Genomic DNA, 24,883 nt, shown 5'->3' on the forward strand with positions numbered 1-24,883 from the left:
TAAGAAAGTAGGAGTCTGAGTAGGGAAGGTCGTCTGATTCTGCCAATGGTTAATGAGGTTGTAAAACTTATTTTGAAGAGATAAATAGAAGTGTTGTTTTCATTAATTATGTTGTGTAAAGGTTTGTTAGTGAGTAGCACACCTTTGAAAATGCATGTTTCATTGGTAAATTACTAATGTTGGTTGGTTGTTGATATTATACAGTATCAGGTGAATTTCTGACTTCTTTTTGGTGGTGGGTCTTGATATTGCTTGTGTAATGTTGAAGAATGCTCAACTGAAAATGCGTCTCTAAATAAATGAAGGTACTGTCTAGTGATTTTTGAATGAGGAAAAATAACTGCTCTAAGATTGCTTTATTATGGTAATTTCAGAGGGTATTTTGCTTAGCACGGTAATATTAGAAAACTTAGGTTTCAGAGCAGAGATGTTTAATGCTAAAGAAAGAAATGTGCCTCAAGAGATCATGGAGAACTGTACCGATTTGTCCTTGAAGGAAACAGGTTTTCTGAATGTCATGTAAAAAGCATTATAAATATTGATTTATACCAAGCATTCCAGAAAACAGCCATTTCATATTTTGTACTGATTATTCTGCATCTTGCATAGATTGTGTTTATGGATATGATTAAGTCTATCTGTCTATCTGCCTGTCTAATTTCTTACATTTAATCTAGTATTTACACCTGACCCTTATGTGTTGAAGAACTGTATTAAATTGATTGGTAAAGCTGGCTTTTTTTGTTTGAGTCAGTAGACTTGCACTTAATAAAGTGCTTGCAGAAATATGAAGCTGTCTATGTGAAAAGTTGATTTATGTTGCATGTAGAGCAAACAAAACTACTGTAACAGAACTTGAATTTTGGAGACGGCAGTCAGACCAGAAGACTGGCAGTCTTTCATCTAGAGAGAAGAGGTCTATATGGGGATAGGGTGTGATCAAAGTTTGCAAAATGTTCATGAAGGTAGATGAGCTGAATGTGGAACTGTTGTTCACCAAAACCGCGTATACTAAGACTCATTTCTTGAAGGTGCCTAGAGTTATGTTTAAAGCCAATGAAAGAAAATACTTCCTTTTGGATAATGTCCATGAGAGGAGAAATGAAAAACTTTATAGTATTGCACATCAGAGGTAAAGGTGAAATCAAACACCTACTAATTTCAAAAGTTTTTTATCCTGACGGTGAACCACTGCTCTTGTATACAGTGTAGGTGAGCTCTGTAAATTTTGTGATAGATTTCTGTTAAGTTTGTTCTAAAATGTGTGCTAGATGTTTATGTAAGATCAGATTTCTTGAATTACAGTGACAACTCTGGAACTTCTAATTGGGAATGAGGTGCTATCTGTATCTCTGGATGTTGAGATTTAACCCTTCACGTTGGAAAAGGAACTGCCAGAACTAACACTGAACACCAAAATGGGACCCTTCGAAGGGTCAATACTGAGTTTATGCACGTAGGAGAATGAAACCAGTGGTGCCTTTGATAGGCGTGAAGGAAGGTTGAACATCTGCCAGTTTTGTTGGCTTTAGTCTCTGTTGGACATCACACGGAACACTAAAGCAAGGCAATATTATCTCTTAAGTAGAGACTTCTCTGTTAACTTGTGTAGAGAGCTTCTGTGTACTCCAAACCTAGTTGCCAGAACCAGCACCTGTTTTTAAAGATGCTTGCAAGAAAAGGTGTAAGAGTTTTCAGTTTATCATGGGCGAGTTTGGAAGCTGCTGAAAGTAACAGTTGAAGCTTGTGTGTCATGCTCCTTTAGGCATGCTAAGTTGTTGCATGTGTGTCTGAGGTTGTAGAAGAGGGCACAGGGGAACACCTGAGGGATGTTTATGTACTGTTAAACCCTAATCTGTGTATTCTGTGCTTCTACATATCATCTGCACCACCTCTGGTGAAAACAGTCATTTATAAACTGAATGTTAGAAATATTTACAAATTGTGAAGCATATTTTATCTGACTACTATAGCATTTGCGTTGTCCGTCACTTTAGTTTAATGGTTGTCACTTGCATACAGTTTAAAAATAAGATAAGGAAAGAAAATGGAATTTTCTCATTGATATATTGAAAACAGTAGTTTTCATGATGCATAAAGAAGTTAACAAGCAAACTTTGAATGTAGATTTGTGAAGTCAGAGGAAAATGACAGATTTTAAATAAATGCTTTTAAAATATTTTAAATACATATTTTTTTTCATTTTAACGTTCTATAACTCGGATTATTACTCAGTTATAGCCTTTATATATGCATCTGACAGTTTCTTTTGTTTCCGGGTGATTAAGGCTGTAGTAGAGTCCTGAACAAAAAAATAATTCAAATGAAGGCTCTTAGAATTGCTATTGTGAAATAAGTATTTCGAGAGATTATCTGTACGTTTCTTGTGATTTATTAATGGCATTCAAATCTGCTCTACATTTAAAAAAAAATCCTTTAAGTAGTTTGTAGCTCTAATATACTCTAATTGGTGGTTGTCAGACTATTTCTGAATTTATTGCTTCAGACTGCAGATATATGGGTTACCAGCAGGGAGTCTCCGTGTGTTTTGTATGACTGCTCAAGGACACAATGTTGAACTCAGAAAAGACTACATAAGAAAAAGGTACAGTTCCTTCTGACTCCTGTGTGACAGAAAGAGAAGCTGGTCAGATTATACACTGGAATGAGGCAGATCCTAGATCCGACTAGACTAAGTCTGAAAACGCGCCTTGTTAACTTGTATAAGTTCATGTCCGCCTATGTGATTGTTAGTGAATTCATGCTAACTTAAAGTAGCTTGATTCATTTTGTTTTCCTTGAAAATATTCTGGATGATGGTTTGTTAAAGTATATAATACCATACTGTTTCTTTTTTTGTGTTATAGTAAGATTTTTTTTAAAAATCTTATTTTTAAACAGTTTTATTACTATTGAATTAGAGTTTAATAATTTTGTGGGACTTTTACAGGTTTTTCAGAGTGTGCTAGCTTTTATTTGCAGAAGGAAGTAAGAAATTTGCCAATGCTGTCAGTAACCTGGTGATTAACCTTAAGTGTATGGATGAGTAACACTAATTAACCTAGAGACTTAGCAAAGGAGTTCTTTATTTTATTTTTTTTTTAACTAGGTTAAATCTTATGTATATATTCTCAGAACTGTGTAGTGTTACTTTTAGCTTTCCAGCATTTCAAGTGATTAGAATAAAATTGCATCAGAACAGGAGACAGACATAGAAGCTCAGTTGTCTTCTCCATGGAACTGCAGTGATTCCGTCTTTAAAAGTTTTGCTTTACAGACATGATAATTTCAGTTTTCAGTGTTTGGCTGTTGTTAATTCACACCAACCTTTCACTATTTTGAAAGCATACATACAAAGCTCTTTTCAGTATTAAAAACTTTCGTCTTGCACAGGCTACATTTTCATTTATGGCTATGCCTAGAACCTTGAATACCCCACAGCTATTCCTGAAAGATCAGCCCCTTTTAATTGCAGTTACTTTTTGCCATGCTAGATAAGGCTTAGATACAGTGTGTGATCGACAACATGTTTGTCTTTTTCATTATGCCTTTACCACATTATACAGGCTTATTTGGAACATACACTTATTAAGAGAATGATCTGACATTTTGTCAGCAGTATGTTGAGCAAGTCTACAGAACTGCAGTAAAATTTATAGTAACAGAAATGCCAACATTAATGCATTGCCTAAAAGTAAAATAAAATGTTGAAAATGAGAAAGACTTTAAAAATTATTCTTCTCTCTGGAAATACACCTGAACAGAGTCACCTAAAAAAATACCCTGTGTTTTAAGACATAACTAACTCCTTGTTTATATAATTCCAAAATATCGGTTGACTTCCATGTTAAAACAAAGGAGGAAGAGGAAACGGATAATGTTCTTTCCGTTATTTGGATGTCTTCTTATCACAAATGTGAGAGGTAGAGCTATATGAATAAGCAAGAGAGCTCAGTGATATTAAATGTTCCAGCAACAGGTGTTCCATGTCCCTACTCTCATATATTTTTTCGTTTTAGAAGTAGAATCACAGCCAAACTTGAAATGTAGCAGTCCTGAACTTCGTGATTTGTCATTGCAGCTAGGGTTGTGGTTGCTTAACAGCTGGTTTACTGTAGAAAATTCCTCTCACACGTTTTCCCTCTCTTATCCTCTAGTAAGTTAAGTTATTTTTTCATATTCTTTAAAAGGTATCTTAGAGAGTATTGACTGCCATCACCAAGTAACCTCTGTAGTAAGTTATGTAGGGATAATTTGGTCTTCAGTGTAGAGCTATCTCCAATTAAATAGAGTTATTTCAGGAAATAGCTTCAAATCTTCAGAAATGAAATTTTGCATTTAAGGTACAATTTAGTCCTTAGACTTTTGTCAAATATGTTTCAAATATGAAGCTACTCTGCTCCATGGGATAGGATGTTAAAGGTTTTTTTTAATAATATACTGTTGCTTAGGAAACATTCTCTGTGTCTTAATGAAAAAGAAGACAACAGATTCCTGCCACTTGTGATGTGAATTAGAATGAGTGATGACCATGGAGAGTGTTCAGAGAGAAAAACTGAATACATTCTTAAAATCCTCCTTTCCAGGTTTATAACCATTAACTGTTTTACAATTGTAGCTTAACTACGTTTTTTAATGGAACAGTTGACACAAAGCTTAATTACCTTTGCAATTATGATTTGTAGATTCAAGCATGCAAAATATAATTTGTGAAGAACAAGTGGTGTAGATAGAAGTTTTACATAACTTCTGTTTAAGGTTTGCAAGCATTGCTGTTTAGAAGACTCTTCTCTCCTTTAGGACATCCTTTATGTCCTAGATACTTGTTGTGGTTTTAAGGTCACCCCAGGGCCACCTGGCAACTAAACACCACCCACCCATCAACTAAGCGCCATGCAGCCCCTCGCTCCTTCCTCCCCTCTGGTGGGATGAGGAGGAGAATCCGAAGAACAAAATGGTAGAAACCTCATGGGCTGAGGCAAGGACAGGTTCACTCACCACTTATGGTCACAGGAAGAAACAGACTTGACTTGGGGAAAGCACAAAAACGATTTAATTTGTTAACAATCAAAACCAGAATAAGATAATGAGAAAGAGAATCACATCTTAAAAAGGCACCTCTCCCCCACCCCTCCCTTCCTCCTGGGCCCAAAGGCTTTGTTCCTGATTTCTTTACCTTCCCCCCCTCCAGTGGCGCCAGGGGCGGGGAATGGGGGTTGTGGTCAGTCCATCCTGTATTGTCTCTGCTGCTCCTTCCTCCTCAGGGGAGGGCTCCTCCCTGCTTCAGAGCAGTCTTCCCTGCTCCAGTGTGGGGTCCCCCCTCTCACAGGAGAGTCCTTCACAAACTGCTGCGTGAGTCCTTCCCGTGGGCCGCAGTTCTCCACTGACTGCTCCAGCATGGGTCTCTTCAACAAAAGTCACGACCTCCTTCGGGTGAAGTTACTTCTTCCAGCATGGGGTCCTCCATGGCTCCATCTCCATGAGCTGCAGGCGAGCTCTGCTCTCCATGGGCTGCACGGGGACAACGTGTGTCACCATGCTCTTCACCAGCAGCTGCAGGGGAGTCTCTGCTCCAGCACCTCCTCATTCTCCTTCCTCTTCACTGAGCTTCTTGTCTGTGTAGTTGTCTCTCTCACATCCCACTCCTCTCTCTGCTGCAGGTTCTCTTGCTGGCTCCTGAGAAACTCCTGGCGCTCGGTTGGGGGGTGCTCCCTGCGCTGTGCTCCCTCTTAAATATGTCATTCACAGAGGCGCTGGCTGGCTTAGCCTTGGCCAGAGGTGGGTCTGGCTTGGAGCTGGAGAAACTTCTCACAGGGGCCATCTTGGTAGTCCCCTCCCCTGCTACCAGACAAACCCACCACACAAAACCCCCAATACTACTTGTGGGGGCTTTTGAAATGTGATACATGTTAGAGAACAGTGCTGTTTTGTGATCACTTTTATCTTGGCTAGCTTTCACTTTTTATATGTTAATCAATTCCATCCTATTAACCAGGTTCACATCTCGAATAGCTGCTGTCTCGTCTCCCTCCAGTTGCTAGCTTCCTTGTTTCTGTGTCTGTGTAGGTGGCAGCTATCAGTATGTGACTTCTCCTTCATGACCGTTGTTTTCTGGCAAATATTCCTTTAGTTAGGCCCAGAACTGCATAAAGGCTTGATAGCTTGACAGAAAAGAGATTTGAGCAGGGTCTGGAATAGTACTGCTGAAGATGGCCAGCAGTCAGTTTTCCTGCCCACAAAGCAATCAGTTGCTCTTCCTCCCACGATGCCATTCTGCTTGTCTTGAACTGGCAAGCTTCCTTGAGCCTAAATGATTCAGAGCACTGGAACAGGCTGCCCAGAGAGGTTGTGGAGTCTCCTTCTCTGGAGACATTCAAAGCCCGCCTGGATGCGTTCCTGTGTGATCTGATCTAGGTGTCCTGCTCCGGCAGGGGGATTGGACTAGATGATCTTTCGAGGTCCCTTCCAATCTCTAACATTCTGTGTGTGTGTGATTCTGTTTTCATTCAGTTGATGAGGTCTGTGCCTTGTAAGCTTCAGAGCCAAGTCACCTACTACAGTTCACATACTTGCTCCTTAGCTTTTTTTCCGTAGTATGTTTTCAGGAGAGAAAGAGATTTGGTATCTCCAGCCTGCTTGGCCACTTTCAGTGAGACCTCTGCTGGCTGTGCGACTGGGATTACATGGCATTTAGTCTGGATTTATAGAACCTAACCTTCAGGTGATATGCTGTCTGCTCGCCCTAGGTTGTTAGCCTCTTGGCCTAAGCTGATTACGCTTCAAGTGAATACTGCTCTGGAGTTTGTCTGAACTGTGTTAAGGCCTGGAATAGCTTGGTTGACAGATAGAGAACTAAAGCTATAGTTTTACTTTTCTTGAATAAGTATCAGTAATAGTGTGCATGTGAAAACATAAGTGGGAGCAGAATCTGGACTTGTGCAATTCAGTGTAAGGGTAGTGATACTATCTTGCTGTTGTGCAGAACTTGTAGATTTTGTGAATAATATATCTGAAGAATATGGCAATTAAACTTGTTACATATACTGACCTTTTTTATGAATATTATTAGTCTTAATGCCTTCAGTGGGTTAAACTTTTTATGTGAAATAAATACAGTTAACACTGATCAGTCTGCAGCTTTGAAAACTGCTCAGAGCATTGAGGTAGCAATGCCAAGGCTACTACCAAGATGTTTCTGTAAACTTTCAATAGAACCTGAGCTTCAACACTGCATCTGTCTTCACAAATTTGAAGACTAATCGGCAAAGCATACTTGAAAATAATTCTTAGTGTTTCACCTTTATCTAGGGATTAATTTAAAAATCTTTGTTTAATTGCAAAGTCTTAAGCTTGTGGTTTTGTGCAGTTTCTAGATTTACTTCTTAAAACAGGCTGCGTAGGACTTGCTTTGGGATCCAAAGTTATTACTCCCCAAAAAGTGACACTGAATTATATCTAGTTGCATCATACTGCTTTATTGGGTAAGGAATGCAACTGAATTTCCCAGTGGTGTAGTATGGCTTGGACTTCCATACTAGCAAAAACCCCATAATTCTTGCCACGTTTTTTCAAGCACATACGTATATAGGTGCGTATACGCGTATGTATTCACTTCACCTGCAATTTTCCATATGAAGATGAAATTCTTATGTTTCAAAATTTTTCTTCAAGATTTTTATGAAATACTTTTTTCCCAGGACATTATTACAGTTTATGTGAGTTTTCTGAATTAATTTAGAACATAAAAGAATAGAATTCTGTTCAGTGATTTATTTTTAGTCATACCAAGGTAAAGTTGTTTTTTATTATGGCAAGAAGCTTAAAAATTCTTTTTTGTGTCAGATGAAAACATACATTTAAAAAAATTGGTTGGTTTATCTGGCACGCACAGAACTGAAATATTCATAGTAATTTAGTGCTTTCTGAACAATTTGCTCCTTTTAGAATTGTGCAGTGAGCAGAGCAAGAAGGGACAGCCTTTTTAAAGGAAGTTGGCTTTTGCTAGTCATATGCAATCTTCTTAGCTTAGCATAGGAAGGCGGTAGTTTCGGTGCATGTATTGCTTCTCATGTCCCAAAACACTTAGTATTTCACTTCTCGCCTGTATTATGCACAGCTTACATTATATGGATAAGCTTTCCTTGGGAGTTGTTCCTATATCCCTTTCTGTTAAAATGAGACAGATTGGAAAAACCATTTAATTATTAAATTTTTCCTGGTTTTGGCTCACTTTGACTGAGATGGGTTATATAACACTTTTGAGCAGCCCTGTTAGCAGATCTGAGAAGTAGGATAGAAACGATGGGAGACTGGAAGTTTTAATGTTTCCATCAGCTCAGCTTGATATTAGATAGGAAGACAGGAATTTGTTGTTTTTAAAACTGATAGGAAACTTCCTGTGGTTTTGGGTCATATACAGATTGTTGAGCAAACACTTCCATTGTGATGACTTTGTTCTGCAAGTATCCTTCACTCTGGCAATTTCCTTTCCTTTCTTCTCCCATGAAGAATTGATTATGTCTTTTATTATATGAAGAGGAAATCCTTTCCTCTCAAGTATTCACTTTTTATTTTGACCTGTAACTCGAGTTAAAGGACTATTTTCCCATGAGGTATGTATCTTTGAATGACCAGAATTATCTGATTATTGTAGTCATAAAGTACAATATACTTAGTAAACTAAGCTCAAATGTTTTTGTTTGATAATGAGAAGGTAAAGTAGGGTAGGCAAGAATTTATTTTGGCACATTTGCTTACGAAGATAAAATATGTATTCTGTCTAAGAAAATAAAATTAAATTGCCACGATTAATGTTCAGATCTGATTCTGTATTAAAGTTATGCAGTAATAAGTAACGATATTTAATGTCCTATAGATCAAAATTCTGGGGAAATATTTGCTTTGGGTTATTTGACATTTTGGAATTGCAGGTGATTTCATGGTTTGCATAATGAAATTTGAAAATGTTCCTCTTACCGTGGTCCTGTTGTTATATAAATATACATTTTAGCTAAAATCCCCCTGATAAGTTACTTGTTTAACACCTAGGAGATGCATGTCAGGTGGCTTTTGTTTTTAATGAAATGGTTTGGAACAGTCTGAAATTGCATTTCTCAGTTGGTAGTAATTTCAGAGGTTTATAGTTTCACTGGGTGATGGTCGGTCTGGAAGTGCTTTCAGTTCAGAAAATTCTGTTTAAGGCTGATACATCCCATTTCACAAGTGATATAATATCATGGAAATTCTGTGTGGGTTTTTGTGAGAGAAACTTCTGTTTATTTGGTCAAACATTATATAAATTTTTGTATAGTAGTGATTACAAAGTTAAAAGCAGTAAATTAAAATCCAAAATATGTTGAATTTTTTTCCCTGTTAATTCCAGCGAATTTTTTTTTAGACTTTTAAAGGATTAATCTTGTAAATACACGTGAGACCCTTGTCATATATCAGCTGGACTGACTAATAGGAAGATATCTTAAATCTGGTAGTCTGAAGTAGTCAAAAAACCATGTTTTTAATGTAGTTTCATAAGGTTGGACTATTGCCTCAAAACTTGAATGTTTTTATACATTATTTTAATTAAAGCACATTTTATCAGAAAAAGTGTGAATCTATTTCTTGTAAAGTCCAGACACCTAAGTATTAGTCACTGATAACGAAAGCAGATCGGTTAGTGAACTGGGTGAAGACAACAGCATGTGAGGTCATACATGGAGAAGAATATTTTCAAAATTAGACCCGTTCTCTGAAAATTATATAGGGTTAATTGTGTAGAAGCTCTAAGTATGAAGCTGTGAAAGAGCAGATAAGGTATCTTTTAAGAATCCATACATTAATTTTTACTAATGATGTTGGTAAAGGATACAATGTTAATGTTTTGTTTCAGCAATTACTGTTGAGACTGCAGTTGAATTCTGTGTCTAGTTACAGTGTCTAGTTACAATGACAGCAGCCTAAAAAGAATGTTGAAAGACAGTGAAAAGAAAAAATGTCAGAGAAGAATCCTGAAACTTTGCTTGATAGAAAATCAAGGAGCTGAATATGTTTTAGTTTATTGAATAGGATATTAAGAGAATTGGCAATAGTAAAGAAATATTGAAATGGAGATAAAATAACTGACAGTTGAAGTTTCTTTAAATTATTAAAGACAAAATTAGATCACAGTGATCAGAAGTTAGCGAGGTTTGAATAGGAGAGGAAAAGTATTTATTTGCCAACAGAGGAATTATGTGACTGTGGAACTGATTATTGAGTGAGGAATGCAGTAAGTGTTATCATTTGTAGCCTTCATGTAGAAATGAGTGCATGAAATTTCTCTTTTTATCATCAAACAAACCAGTGAGCTCAAAAACCAACAGTTAATAAGCCTGAGATTGGAATGGCCATGTAGATTTCTTGATGATAAAACTCCAATCAACTCATGCATGTAACATAGTTACTTATGGGTGAGGGTTCGGGGCTTGAGCTGTGAATGTCTGTTAAAGCTATTGAACTTTTTGAGGCTTGGAAGAAGTCCATGTCCTTCTGAGGATGGCAGAACTGTCTATGTGGAAGTCTAGTGGGAAAGGGATCTAATGTTTCTTTCTGTAGCACATGAATTACAAGATTTTTTTTGTTTTGTTTTTCAGTTGCGTGTTATCTCTTCAGAATCAGTCTGCCTTCACAGTGTTATTAACCAATTCCTTGTTGACTTTTTACCTGATTTTTTTTTCCTCCCTTTACTGTCTCCAAGTCATTCCCCAGTACATTGTTTTATTCTCTTTATGTCAATAATGTTACTTTTTAAAGCTAATTTTACCATTCAAGTATTTGCTAATAAAGCTTTATATTAAATGTATTTCTCTTGAGAGGGATGAGTTTAGTTTTGGAAGCCTTTAATCTCCTTCTCAAAATGTTTCCAGACCTGTAATTTGCAAAATCGTCTGTGTGATGGAACAGAAAACATTTGATCGATATTCTTCACTTTAGCTCATTAATGGTAGTGGAAACTTTTGGTCAGCTAATCTTTACAATTAAGATCTACATTCATTGGTGTCTGTGTGCTTTAGAACTTGCTGGCAAACATTTCAGTCTCCCGAGGTTGAACTTTGTGTGGCAGATCTTCTTTTGTCATCATAAACTTACTAGACCATATACATTCCTCTCTTCAAAATAAATAATTTACTTATACTCATTTGTAGCTTCCTTCTGTTGTGTGATTCACAGTGAATTCAATGGATAGCAGAATAACAGGTACTGAAGAGTTTCAGAGAAGAAAAAAAGGTGTCTTCCCTTTTTCTGTGCTACACACTTAAGCTACAGAAAATTATTCTATCAGAATGTTTATTGTAAGTCCTAGCAAAGGATTTAAACAGAGTTGGTTGGAGTTAAAATTTGGTTTTAGAACTTTTTCAGGGGGTGGGGTTTTTTGTAAAGAACAACTTTATTTTTTCATTCAAGTTATAATTATCCTCAAAAGAGATTTAATGACTTGTCTTCAAGTTGAGATTTCATCCCAGCATGTGTTTGTCCGCAGCATTAACTGCTTTTCCTTTGGATTTTTTTTGTTAATTTTTTAAGGACACTGAGTATAGTGGTAAAAGAAAAATACATTTTGTGTTTGTCTTTTTGGACCATTAAACAAAATTGCTATTGAAATACAGCATGGAATGTATGTTTCCAGTTCTTTAGTGATGAGAGACTACCTCAGTGGACCAGAGTGTACCCATACAGTCCATGGCCAGGGCTTGTTTGCTCTAGAAAGTTTTCCAAGTAGACAAAGGGTGTCTAGTATATTTCACATAGCTCCCGTTTATTTACATGGAAGTTTAACCATTGAGGAGCAACTCTGTCTGTGACTCTAGAATGGCTAATTTTTAAACTCAAGACCCATGTTTAGAAGGATCTAGGTGACATTAATAGTCTTCTGAGCACTGTACATGAAAAATAATAGAATTATAGTTAGTTTTATGGGTTCTGACATTTTGGGGAACAGTCTGTGCAGTTGTAAAGTAGCTGTTCCACATAGAAACTAAACTGCCTCTTTTTTTTTTTTTTTTCTTCTAAATCCTCTTCTGAAGTTAGCACCCTTAAAACAGAATTGATGGAATGAGTGATATGAACGTTACACATCTGCTTTGGTGGAAAGTTAGTGGCTTGATTTACAGAACCTCCTCATCAGGTTACATTCAGATGAATGATTTAGCAATGAAACAGCCATATTATAATATCTTAGACAATATCAAGTAGATATATGATAACATCTATTTATTCAAAATACAAATAAATTTATTTCTTTTTATATTTAACAGGTTGCTTATTTGTTTCCTTGTTTCTGAGCCTTTAGTCTGAACTTGCTTAATATTAATATTTCAAGCTCTTTGTGGTTCTTTCAAGTGGAAGCTGAAGTACTCGTGCAGTCTACCTATTTCAAGAGGGTAAGGTCTTGAGAAAGTACAAAATATTGCAAGGCTTCCAAAAGCAGTAGAGATGTGGTAAATCTGCCCACTTTTTTTGGAAATGCATATAATTGTATGGAATATGACTTAAGAGTATTCCACACATATCCAGTGCCATAACATAGGAATACTTTAAGGTAGTGAGTCTTACAAGCTTTATTTCTTGTAACGGCTGTTTGTGAATCAAAAGTTAACTTAAATAAGGCACTCTCAATCTCTTGCAGATAATATTATTTAGAATTAAATATCAAATGTATGTGAGTAGTTCTACATTCATAAAATTCAAAGCAGGAGGAAAGTTAGAGATACATGAAGTAACGAAATGTTATGGCTTCAAATAAACCAGATGTTTGTGTGGATGCATGCAAGTAAACACAGAGAATAAGGAACCGACAGTCTGGTACTTGATCCCAAGATAAAATTATTTTTTCAAATATTTTTTTTTGTTCCTCTGTCAGTTACGAGGATTTTAGGTCTGTCTCAGTTTTTACCAGTGTAAATTATAATACATTTTGCTTCCACACAAACCTAGTTTAACCAGTATTTTACATACTCTGTGTACTATAAAGTTATTGCTTAAATACCTACATTGAAATACCATGCAGATTATCTAAAACCTTGTACTCAAGAGTTGCATGAGGTAAAAATAAAGCAGAATTGGCATTTATAAAAACCAGATTATGCAGGAGGATTCATATATCCACCTTATCTACCCTCGTGTAGCTGATGTTTTGTTTTTTATTTCAGCCCTAGCAATTCAGCTGTTCCCAGTAATGAGGCTTAGGAATTACATGTGTCAACTGTGTTAAATCCTGGTGACTTTTTTCTTTCTCCTGTCTCTGGAACAGTGCGAGTTCTCATCCTTTGGCATAGGAGCATGGTATTTTGCAGGAAGAGGAAGCATTGTGGTTGTGTAGGAGTAAAGTTTTGTTGCTCCTGTGAAAATATCTTCATATTAGACAAAACTATAAATCTTTGGAAAAATCACCTCTGGAGACTTGTTCATAATACAAGAGTGCCTTCATCAAGAAATTGCTGCTATCTCACATGTGTTGTAGTCATTTGCACTGCACTGGCATAGTAATTTGCTTTTTGTCTTGACGTGTGTAAAGGTGTGAAGTCCACTTCTGATACATGAGGATGGCTTTTCCTAGACTAGCTTACGTATTTATAGATATATATGCAGTGGAGAGCTGATTAAGAGAGGACAGCAAATGAGAGAGCCTGGTCAAGAGAAGTTTGAATAATGACTGTGCTGTCCCTTGCTGAAACCTCTATGTTTACAAAAAGGTTAGCAAAGCTATTTTTGTCTTTATAAACTACGTAAGTTTATTTTAATATTTTCCTGAAGTTTTTCTTGATTAAAACATTAGCTGCTGCAATAAAAAAAAAATGTAGTCAGCTGTAAGAGCTTGCATTTGAGAGCTTTTTCAAATAACATTTTTACTGCATAACTTCATACAGTTTATGGTAGATTATTTTAAGAACTAAAATTTTAAAAGAAAAACTTACTTCAATAGAGGAAGTAGGGGACCAAAGCATGCTAAACTGTGCCAGTTCTTTTTACTCATTTATTTAAACAAGTCTTGCTTTTATATTGTCCATTGCTCTGTGGAAATGAGTATGGCTTGTGCTTTGTCCCTAGACCCTATGGAATGGTTTTAATTTTAAAATCCAGATGTGTTTGTGCACATAGACAGGAACAAAACTCTACTTTCCACATAGTATGGTTGAAGCGAAATTGATTGATCAACTCATTTTTACATTGCAGCTCATGTAAACACAAACTTTCCCTGAAGACTAGGTTTTCAGTTAAGCGTTGTGCTTTGATCTTCCAATTTTATTACAATATTCTGCCCCTAGTCTCATATATTGATTCCAAGACTAGCTGAGTTTGTTTTTCTGAAATGATAAGTTTAAAATTTCGTGTTATCCACATTCTCCAAGTTTATTGTGCATGAAATAAGGGAGGCTCATTCTGTTTGTCAATGTAAGACAGAGAAACTTGCACAGGAAAAGCTAGGGAGTCCACCCAGTGGTGGATCTTAAATCCAAAATTTGTAGTTCCTTCACAGTAGTTTGAAATGCATATATATCTGGTGTGTGTATAAGTGCAGTGGCTTTAGTAAGCATGTGAATTTGGTAGTGTTGTTCACATGCAAACAGCAGATGTGACATGTAAATACACTTTTTTTTCTCTGTTTGGAAATGGAACTGGTTTTGTAAACTTAGTACACAATTTAAAGTGATTTCAGCAAAGGCTGAAAGTGTCAGGTAATCTTACACTTCTGATGCTGACTTCTCTGCAGCTACTGTACGTACTTTCAAACAAGGTGGTTCAGTAGTAAGAACTGAATGGCAGCTTAGGAATGTCTATTCTGGGCTGCATAAAATCAGCAGTAGCTTGTGGGTCTAAACAACCAGTCGTAGGTATGTGCAAGAGGACATTTTGACATCTCATGCACTTCAAAAAAACTGTGTTCTCTTTCCACAAAACTGAGGGTGCCAGGAGTTACAAAATAGTGTTAAGGGACCAAATTCATCCTGGGATCCCTAGTCTAGCCTGTTTGCATCTGCTATTGATGGCTCTCTTGCTTCAAGAGAAAACACATTTGGATTTTAAACGTAAAAGTAGAAAAAAATTAAAAATTTAAAAAGTCAGTTGTTGTTTGCAACATGCAGGAGCAACAGACATGAGTTGCCAACTGAAGCTTCTGCAGTTTTCCAAATATCCATCTTCCAGTATTTCTTAAAGTCAGTGAAATGGATGTTATTTTTATGTCTTTGTTGTGATTTTGGACTTAGTTCTTGTCTTGCTAGCTTTTGGACAGATTTATGTTGTTTGATAGAATTTTAGATATAGGAAGTGTGGGTCTTTGGAAGCCTTTAACAAATTTTTATGGAGACTCTACTACAACATACAAAGTTGGTTACTTCATACATAAGTATAAAGTAAAACTCACTTTAAAAAATTTCAGAAGCCCAAAGTGCATAGTTAATCTGTACAGCTGAGTCAAACTTTGCATTTTTAAAAATGGATTCTTTAACTTTTAAAATCAAAATACATTTCAGACTCAAAATTTACTCTCTTATGTTACTTACCTCTGTTAGATTGCAGTTCATTGCTAATGGAACTGCAGAAAAGTGGTTATCAGTGAGATCTAAGAAACCAGTTAAAACTAAAATTGTTGTACATGTAGGATTAGGTGAGGTGTTGCTTCAGAGAGCTTTTAATTGCTTGATTGCATTAATTTCATTTCAGTAGATTTTTCACTGTTTCAATGGAGAGTTCTGCTGAGTATTAGTTCCAATCTAAGTTATTTATTGGCATGAAGAACTTGAGATCCAAATGAAGCTTAACTATTTTATAGCCATGACTAATCAGCTTTTTAGAAAGCATCCTGTTTTTCTAGTGATTTACTCTTCTTGCTTTTGCAGTATCATGCAAGACTGCTCTTGAGTCATTTTGGTTCATGCGGGTGACAGTAACTTGAACTGTTGATATGTTCTTAACCAGAAGTCTTACCCTTTGATCTTAATCAGATGTACCCCATAGGGAGATTGATTACATCCCACTCTCATCATTACTTAGTGGGAGATGAGATCTCAGTTCGTTGCCTTCTTGCCCCATTTGGAAAATAACACAAAATTGTACCTCCTTTTACTGTTGCAGCCTTCAGAACTCAACCACATCATATCTGTAATTTCATCTAATGTTTTGTATAGAAATAATAATATTGAAGTTAGATGTTGCTGGAATAATAAATGAAGGACTTCTTGTGTGGTAAGTGCTACAATTTTTAGGTTTTGAAAGAAGCAGCCAATGTACTTAAAAATTTTTGTGCGAAGTTCCATGGGGTATTTTTGCCATTGCTTTGGAGAGGCCCTTAGAAGAGAATAGCTGAAATAGATATGTAATTTGAACGCAAACACAATCTAACTTTATGTACAGGATGTGCTGATTCAAAAGACTGAATTGAGAAAACATGGTCCTTTCACATTGGCTTGCTTTGTAGATTAGTTGTGTCTCCAGCTCTGCTTATATTCTCCATGGGTACTCTTCTTGTCATGCAAAAACTGAAGCAAAGAAGAGATTAATAGATGACATCCCCTTGTTCATCACTGCATGGTCAAGGGTCTAATTAGTTGTATTGACCGAAGAGATTAATTTCTCCTGTTGATAACCTTGAGGAAGGAAGGGACTGAATGGCCAGATGATTCAAGCAAATAATTTTTGAGTTCTTCTTGGATGATATGTGTCAGTACTAAATTGGTAAGATCTGTAGTATGTTAAATACTAGCTTATTTCTAGGAAGGTTACTCTTGAATTTTTACCCTTTTGAAGAATACCTTCTGTATTGTTAGCCTGACCAGTGGTTTGATCTGGAAAAACTCAAAACTTACTCCATCTGGAAAGCTTGTGAACTTTGCATTTCAATAAAAACAGGCTAATTATGCCATAAGTAAGAGGTTGTCTTGTCAAGTATTCTACTATGTCTTTACAACCATGTGTTCATTATAACCTGAAAGGGGTTATATAGGCATATTGGTGGGTAATGCTTTGTATCTGAATTCATCTCTTGGCTAGCATCTGAGCCAGAAGTGATCATATGTCATAGCTTGCTAGTATTTGCTGCTGCTGCTTCTGTTTTCCTCTCATGAACATTCTGCAGAGCTGACTTGAAAGTAGTCATGCCAAATCTGGCATGACATTTTAGCTGTTATATTCTGTTCCTTGCTTTTACTCTCCTGACCCGCTCTGTCTCTTTCCATCTCTACTCTTCTCCCTGATCTCCATTAGGAGTTCTGGTTCTTTAGCCCAGTTAATACTCATTCATAATCAGTTCCTCTGTTTCCTTTTCTGATTTAGTTTCCCTCAAATCTTACATATATTGGCGAGCAGCATTATTGCTGCTGTAGATTTTTGCTTAGTAATTCACAACGTCCACTCTCCATGTTCTCTCAGACGTGCTTACGTGTGATTTCAATTTTGAGTTGGTTGCTTTTTAATTCATTTGCATTGGACAGAGGGAGTCGTTCCCATTCATTGTTATTAGATTTTAATCTTATTTTTCCCGCCAAAAATTGTAGTTGTAATTCAGCTGTAATTACCCTAATGGCAGTAATTTCTCCAATCAAAAAAGGGCTGTCAATTTTATTTGGAAGTATGGAAAAATATAGTTTCATAGTTGCTTCAGCCCATTTGCTGCATATCACATAAAAAAGAATTTTGATGGTTTTGTTTGTTTCTTACTCTGGTAAAATGTTTTGTCTGTTAAGAGTTTCTATTTGTTTTTTACATTTAGGGGTTATTTAAGTAACAGAAGCTGAAGAATTGTTATAAATTATTAAGTTGTGTCTTTTTTTTTTTTTTTGGCAGCTCCTTCCATAGTTATGATTTTACTTATGTTGGATGTGACTTCTTGTATCTGGTTTAAATTATTCTAACTCTGTTCAGATGCTGGGAGTAGGTAGTTTATTTAGAAGTTTTTCTGCCAAACAAGTATGGAAAGTTTCTCTGGATTTCTCTGTCTGTTTGTGTGTGCCGATTTTTCAGTTTCTGGAAGGTGATTCAACCTTCATTGGGTCCCATGTGCTCAACAGAAGAAAATTATAACTTAATTCTGCAGAAAGTGGGCGAAGAGAATACAATAATGAAAGTTTTCATGCTGACATAGTATTGTACTGCCATATGCACCAAGTGCATCTTAACAGAACTTTTCAGCTATTTTTATTCTATCCGTTTGCTTTACATATTCTGCTTTAGCTAATTTTTCACTGTATTATATAAGCATCTTAATCTCATTCCTGTGTAGGTAAGGTTGTTGCATGTCATAAAAAATGTGAAAAAAATCTTGCTTTAAGATCAGTCACTTCTTTATAAAGAGGCTTAATTTAACACTTTTAAAAATGTGTTTTCTATCATTGATAAGATGACTTGGAATTCTGTGCTCTGCCAATAAATTCCATTGCAGGAGTATTTGTATGATGATTTTAAAAGTATGTTATAGCTTTCCAAGGTATCCTTTTTTGGCAACCTTAAGTTACAAAGGTAGGCATTATTATATATGACAAAGGTAAGGACTGATATTGTCACTAGATATACAGCATTAAGGCTGATCTGTCCTTTTAGCAGTAATGTATTATGTTGCTTTTTTGTGTTTTAAATGTGATAAGAATAGACTTAATTACTAAGAATAGACTTCATGTGAATTAAATGCTATTAACATTGAATATTGTGAAAGAGAGTTTTGCAGTCAGTAGAAACAGAGGAGATGGGACAGGCAGAGAAGTTTAGTGGAATTTGACACGTCAGGCTTTTGATGTTTGAATTGGTTCACTCCCTGAATTTCAGGAGATTGTATTAGAATAGTACTAGAATGGACAATGGCTTGCTGAATCAGGACTTACAGAAATTTTGTATGCTTGTGGGCCAGGAAATGAAGCTAAATAAATACCTGTAATAATTTGTGTAACACAGCAGAATTGTCAATAATTAATTTTGTTAGAAATTTTTACGTAGTAATAACATCATAAGAGCATTACAAAAAAGGGAGGACAAAAGCAAAAACAAATTTGTGGGGAAAAAAATGTGCCCGAACCCCCTCTGAACTTCAGTAATTAAATTAGTTGTTTATTATGGGTCATTTAATTTCTCAGTGGTCAGAAAAATATCCACATTACCTTTCTGAAAGAACATTCCCATCCTTTTCAAAGTTGCTTTAAATTTCTCTTGGCAAATATAAGAACTTTACAAAATCTGTTTTGCAGATGTGGAATCCACCATTTAAAAAGTTAAATTTAAACTTGTGTATGTGGGGACTTTTTCATGGAAGTTTTCTTTGATAAGAAGTTTATAAAAGAGAAATAAAAAATACTTATGTGGCTGTGTGTATCATTCAGTTTATTAAAATTTAATGTGATGAATGACATGTTGGAGGGGTAGTTTAAAAAAATAAGTTGTTTTTACTAAAGAACAAAGTTTTAATTAAACATGGTTTGTTTTCAGGTGGAAAAAAGCCTCATTCAGGAAATGTTTTCCTTTTGCTTTCAGTGGAGTTCAAAAATATCTTGGTTATAACTATCAATCGATAAATATTAGTATTATACTTCTGCTAAATGCCGTAACATAAAGCATAAAACAATGTTCTTCTTTCATCCCATGCTTATTTAGGCCTAGGGAGATACTTTTACTAAGAGGCTTTTTTGACCAAAATTAGTGTCCTGGAACTGATATGATTCGTCCAGTGGTAAAAGTTTTTATTTGTTTCAACCCAAGCACCATTAGATTGGACCCAGAGTAGGTTAGGACTTGAAAAGGGGACTCCTGTAATGCAATCTCAGGGTTTTTTTTCATTATGTCTGGGGAGGGGGAAGGATTATTAACTGGTTCAAAGTATTCTGCAAAAAACCAGAAGCATAATTCCAAGGTGTGCTCTCTGAGTTGACTGTGATATGGTATGCTTACTGAGGGTTGGTACCAGAAGGCAAGAGGAAATACAGAAGCAGCCTTAGTTAGCATTTGTTTGCCATTTGACAGTTTAAAGACATATTCCCTGAAGGTAAATTGTTTGGGTTTCTGTGCTTCCTTTCTTGTTTATCCCCTTTCCTTCTGGCTAGAATGGGGGATGTTAAATATTAAGAAATATTGGGTGTTGTGAGGGAAAGGGACTGGAAAAAGGCTTCGAGTGAGTTTCAAGTGTAAACAGTACGGGTGGGAGAAGCATGAGACTGCCTGCTGAAAGAAGAGTCAGTATGCTCAGTTGTTGACATAGCATGGAGGGAAAAGGGGAATGTCAGAACAAATTGTCTGCATCATACTCAGACTGTGTGAAGAAGGCCCTTAGAATGGGGTAGCGAAAGTATCTTTCCGGGGTTCTTCAGTGATCCCTATGTTTTTAAGTCCATCACTGATTGGAAGGAAAATATAAAACGTATATAGTTTATAGATGACCCCTAATGTTTTGGTGGGTGGTGATTTAGTCAGAAATCATGGGCCAATTGATTCATGTGGTAAGCTGAAATTTTGTCCCGGGTATTATGCGATATGTTTGCAATACAATGTCCAATATTTATTTAAAAATTGGAAACGTTTCCATAAAGAATAAAAATACTTAAAGGATCTGATGTGAAAGAAGAGATTAAACAGCTCAGTCTTAGCTCAAGAGTTAAGGGCTCTCTGGAAATGATTGATCAATATGTAAGTAATACAGAGATTATTTCTTTAAAAATATTTCTTTTATTTTAGTAGAAAAGTTTTATAGTTAGATCCAACAGCAGCAAGGCAACAGTGAACACACATTCAATGTGGGGACATTAAGAAAACATTGAGGGGACATTAAACACATAGTGCAGGTTGTGTGGGCATTTTTAACAGGGCATATAACTCATACGTGAGGGAGTGTGGCCAACTGCCTGCAGCAGAAGCAGCAGGTCAGGAAGCTTGGGTTTTTCATCTGACCTGTTGATTTTACAGTTGATTAAGGGCTCACTTTTTTTTTTTTTTTTTTGCCTGTGTTCTAAGGGATAGAACTATACAAGTGTTACTTCTTTCTTTGCAGTTGAAAAGTAAAGTGAATAAGAAGGTTTGAACATGCTCCATAGTGTTGTGAAATGATGGAGGTTTTGACAGGACATGGAGGTCTAAAAAGAGGAGACTGGAAGTCTCTCTGTGCCAGCAGGCATGAAGAATTAGGATGGTGAAGGATTCTCAGGGATTGTTTTTGGAATTGCAGCTGAGATGCTTGTGAGGCATCTTAGATAGAAAGGCAAATAGGGGGAGGTAGGCTTTAAAATTCCCTGCACAGAACTGTGTTACTAGGTACATTGTCTGGGAAGTGGGTGTGCCAAAGCAGTCGTGGGAAACTTGGGCTATAAGAGAGGAGGTAGCTTTCTGGCAGAAGATGGTTATCACAAGAGGAGGAAGAGAAGCTGAAGACACAGTATATTCAGATGAGATTCTGAGAAGGATTGAATATTATGAGGGAAAGGGACTGGAAAAAGACTCAAGTTTTGAGTAAATATTGTAATGGACGGAATTGTCAATGTGTCTGCTGAAAGGTGGGAGACTGGATGGTAATTGACAACACATGGAGAGGAAAAGGGGAATCTCAGAGTAGCATCACATAACGGTTGAGAATGGAAGCAACCTCTATCCTGTTCAAAGAAGGATCACCTAGGCACCTAGCACATGCCAGAGTCCAGACAGGTTTTGAGGAACTCCAAGAGAGGAGATTCCATAACCTTGCTGGGCAACCTGTTCCATATAGCAGCATGGGTTTATTTGTGACCCTCAAAAATGCCTCATAATCTATTGTTTAATTTAAAATTAAAACAAAACAAATCAAACCAACCATCAGGACTCTTGAATGTCTTATGCTAGAGCTCCAAATAGAGCAATGAAGTGATGTCTTGCAGATATGAGAGTTGAAGAATTTTAAAAATTAGACTAATCTTGACTTTATTATGGACAACCGGAGATTCATTCTACTTCAGTTACTGATTTCTCATTACTGTCATCAAATGTGTGATTAAATATCACTTATATGAGCTATTTCCAGATCATTTTCTTGTCTGTTTTATCCTAGAATTTTCTGTATGTCAGCTCTGTAGCCTGTCTGGCCTTGTAGCTCTGATGGAAGTTCGATCATTATTATTCTGTGGTGTCTTGTCTTGTTCTGGAGAAATGGCAGCCTTTGTTAAAGTGGTATTTGGTTAGCTAGAGACCAGTGAATTACATGCTGTTGGATCATAGGTGATGTTTGTATAGTCTAAACAAATGAGATTGTCTTGAGAAGTTAGTAATTTTTTTCTTTCTAAAATAATGATCTTCCTTCCTTTGCCAACTCCTGCAACTCTTCTCTGCATTAGATGCCAGAAGAGTTTTGAGTTTTTATTTGGAAAGAACTCAACATATTAAATGGACAGAAAACATTTGTATCCAAGACAGTTTAAAGAGTCCACCTGTGTATCAGTGTTTAGGTCCCTCTCATTTGGATGTTTTTGTGTATCTAAGAAACACTAAAGATCCAGGCAGATAGTCTTTTTCCATTAAAAATAAAAAGTATGTATTTGCTAATAATAACTTGAAAAAACAATATTACATGAATGAGTCTTGCAAAGTATTTGAAGAACACTTTTAGAACAGAACTCTAAGACCTTCAGAATTAGTGGAAGAGATCTACAATAACATTGCAATTAATTGTTTAAAGTGCCTTTTTGAAAATAAAAAAGTCTGAAGCATAATCAGCCAGTATGCAATACTGCCAGTTACAGGCAGATTTGTCAGTTGTCGTGTCTGAACAGTTAAGACAATCTGTTTAGTTAATGAATTTGTATAAGCATTCATGCTTATTTCCTGAAGTGTTCATTCTTGTAAAGGACTGAATGATGTCATATTCGTCATTTCCAGTGACAGCGGAGACTGTGTAGTACCCATGTGTTAAGCTTTGTTTGTCCAGTTGTAAATAATTTTATGTATTTACATGAGAGTTTGGGAAGAACCATTTTGTTTTGGGGTTTTTTGTTTGTTTTGGTTTTATTTTGGGTTTTTGGCTTTTGGCTTTTTTTTAACCCTCACATGGATGTTAGTGAATATCGTGTTTCTTACTTGGAAAGTTGTCACGTTAGTTTCATGACTGGCATACCATATCTTAAGTGCTATTTTGCCATTACAACTTTATTGGAACAATACTGTATGTCATTTATGCTGAAAAAGCTGTTTGATTGTATCATAGGGAGAATTATTTAATAGGTATTAACTTTATCTAAAACAACTCTTTATTTAAACCTTTTTCCAGAACTGTGAGGACATGGGATGTTAACAACGAAAAAAAGCATAAAAGCGTATTTAAACCACGATCAGTTCAAGGTAAACGGGTGATTCCTACAACCTGCACGTACAGCAGAGATGGTAAACTTATTGCAGCTGGCTGTCAAGATGGCTCCATCCAAATCTGGGATAGGAATATGAGTGTAAGTCAAGTATTTGATAACAATATATGCTTCTAATATATCAAGTGCTGAATGTTGAAGCTGGTAAAATCAATTTTAGTACTTTTATACTTACATTTTATTTTCCCCCACCCCCTGAAAACTAAATAACTCACAGGCAAAATTTTATATTTCCTCTGCCTCTCTACAACTAATCATTCATTCTGCTGCTGTTCAGCTCAAAACACTGAGGAAACTCTTGGCAGTCTGTTTTGTTTTGTTTTTTAAAGTTGCCCACATACCTATATTTAGAATGCTATTCATTTAAGATGTGATGCTTGTGGAAAAAGCTGTAATTTCATATTGGTTCTTCAGTGATTAAAAATGTATACCTCCATATTTTATTTGAGATATGTACTACGTTAAGCAGTAACTCATAAAGCTTCGTAATGAAGTCAGTTGTTTGCCCAGATAATAGGCAGAGAAGAATAGCATCCAAGTGGGTAAGGATAAGGGTGATGCTTCACATTAAATGCCAAATGTTGTTACATTGTCCAAAGCGTAAAAATTAACAGTGAGGCAAATTCGAACAATTTATGCAAATTCAGTGTGGTGAGAAAGAGTCAGAAGGGGGAACTATTTCAAATTCTTTAAAATTATGAAATATACACTGTAATCTGTTCATATTGAACTCAGAATTGGTTTTCCAGTAGTTACGAATCTAACTGACAAAAAAATACGTACATTCTTGCTACTGCTTTATAGTTTGAAGCTTAGAGCAGTCAGTGCTCCCTGTTGCTTTGTGTAGTATAGTTTACAAACCAGTCCAGTTCCAAGAGTTTAATTTTGCAATGTCGAGTACAAATTAATGAGGCAAAGCATTACTGCTTTTAAAATTAATCATCCTAGTAATAATCTGTATCTCTTTTATGCCCATCTTACCTAAAGAATTGATGCCCAATCCCTTCCATTTCAATGGGATAAGTACTTATGGCATCCATAGGAGGAGAAAATGAGATTAGAGTCAATTTTTTTGGAAGCCAAATAAGATTCTAGATTAAATGAGACTAGGGGACAAGATTCTTTGAATCAATCTGACATCATAAATCTTTGAAAGCTGTACAATTCCAGTAGGATGGCTTTGGGCAATTAATACTGAACTAATACAAGTTATGTTAGTCTGTTCAACTTCATGTTTCAAAACATTTTATTTTAAAAAGGAAAACAGGAAATTTAGGCGACTTCTCACAACAATTAAATAAAATTCATTGCTGGAGGCAAGAGGAAATGTATAGATGTAAAAAGAAAAGAAAGCACGTTGATCATATTCAAAGTACAGCCTGTATTTTGGGTTTGTCATTTATTTTTATTTCTGTTTTTATTTCCACTATAAACCCAGTAAAACTTTCTAATGGCATGAAGCTTGAGAATTCATCCTAAGTGTAAACTTATTCTAACAGAATAATAAATTTTTCAGAGACTGGCTTTCATCACCTGTGTATGTTGTTTATTTT

The 24,883-nt window shown here is 36.0% G+C and overlaps 1 protein-coding gene across 1 annotated transcript in view; it reads left to right on the forward strand.

Annotated features, from left to right (window-relative positions):
• The window catches only part of LOC104469896 (WD repeat-containing protein 70-like), a gene marked incomplete at both ends in the record, with an annotated part of 73,936 nt that extends 50,525 nt beyond the window's left edge, over positions 1–23,411 (forward strand). Inside the window, one exon of the mRNA XM_010084630.1 lies at positions 23,237–23,411. Within this exon, the coding sequence (XP_010082932.1) occupies positions 23,237–23,411 (175 nt within the window). The remainder of the gene's footprint in view (positions 1–23,236) is intronic.
• Between the last annotated feature and the right edge of the window lie 1,472 nt (positions 23,412–24,883).

Source organism: Pterocles gutturalis, unplaced genomic scaffold (genome assembly GCF_000699245.1).
Source record: "Pterocles gutturalis isolate BGI_N339 unplaced genomic scaffold, ASM69924v1 scaffold4915, whole genome shotgun sequence".
NCBI lineage: Eukaryota > Metazoa > Chordata > Aves > Pterocliformes > Pteroclidae > Pterocles > Pterocles gutturalis.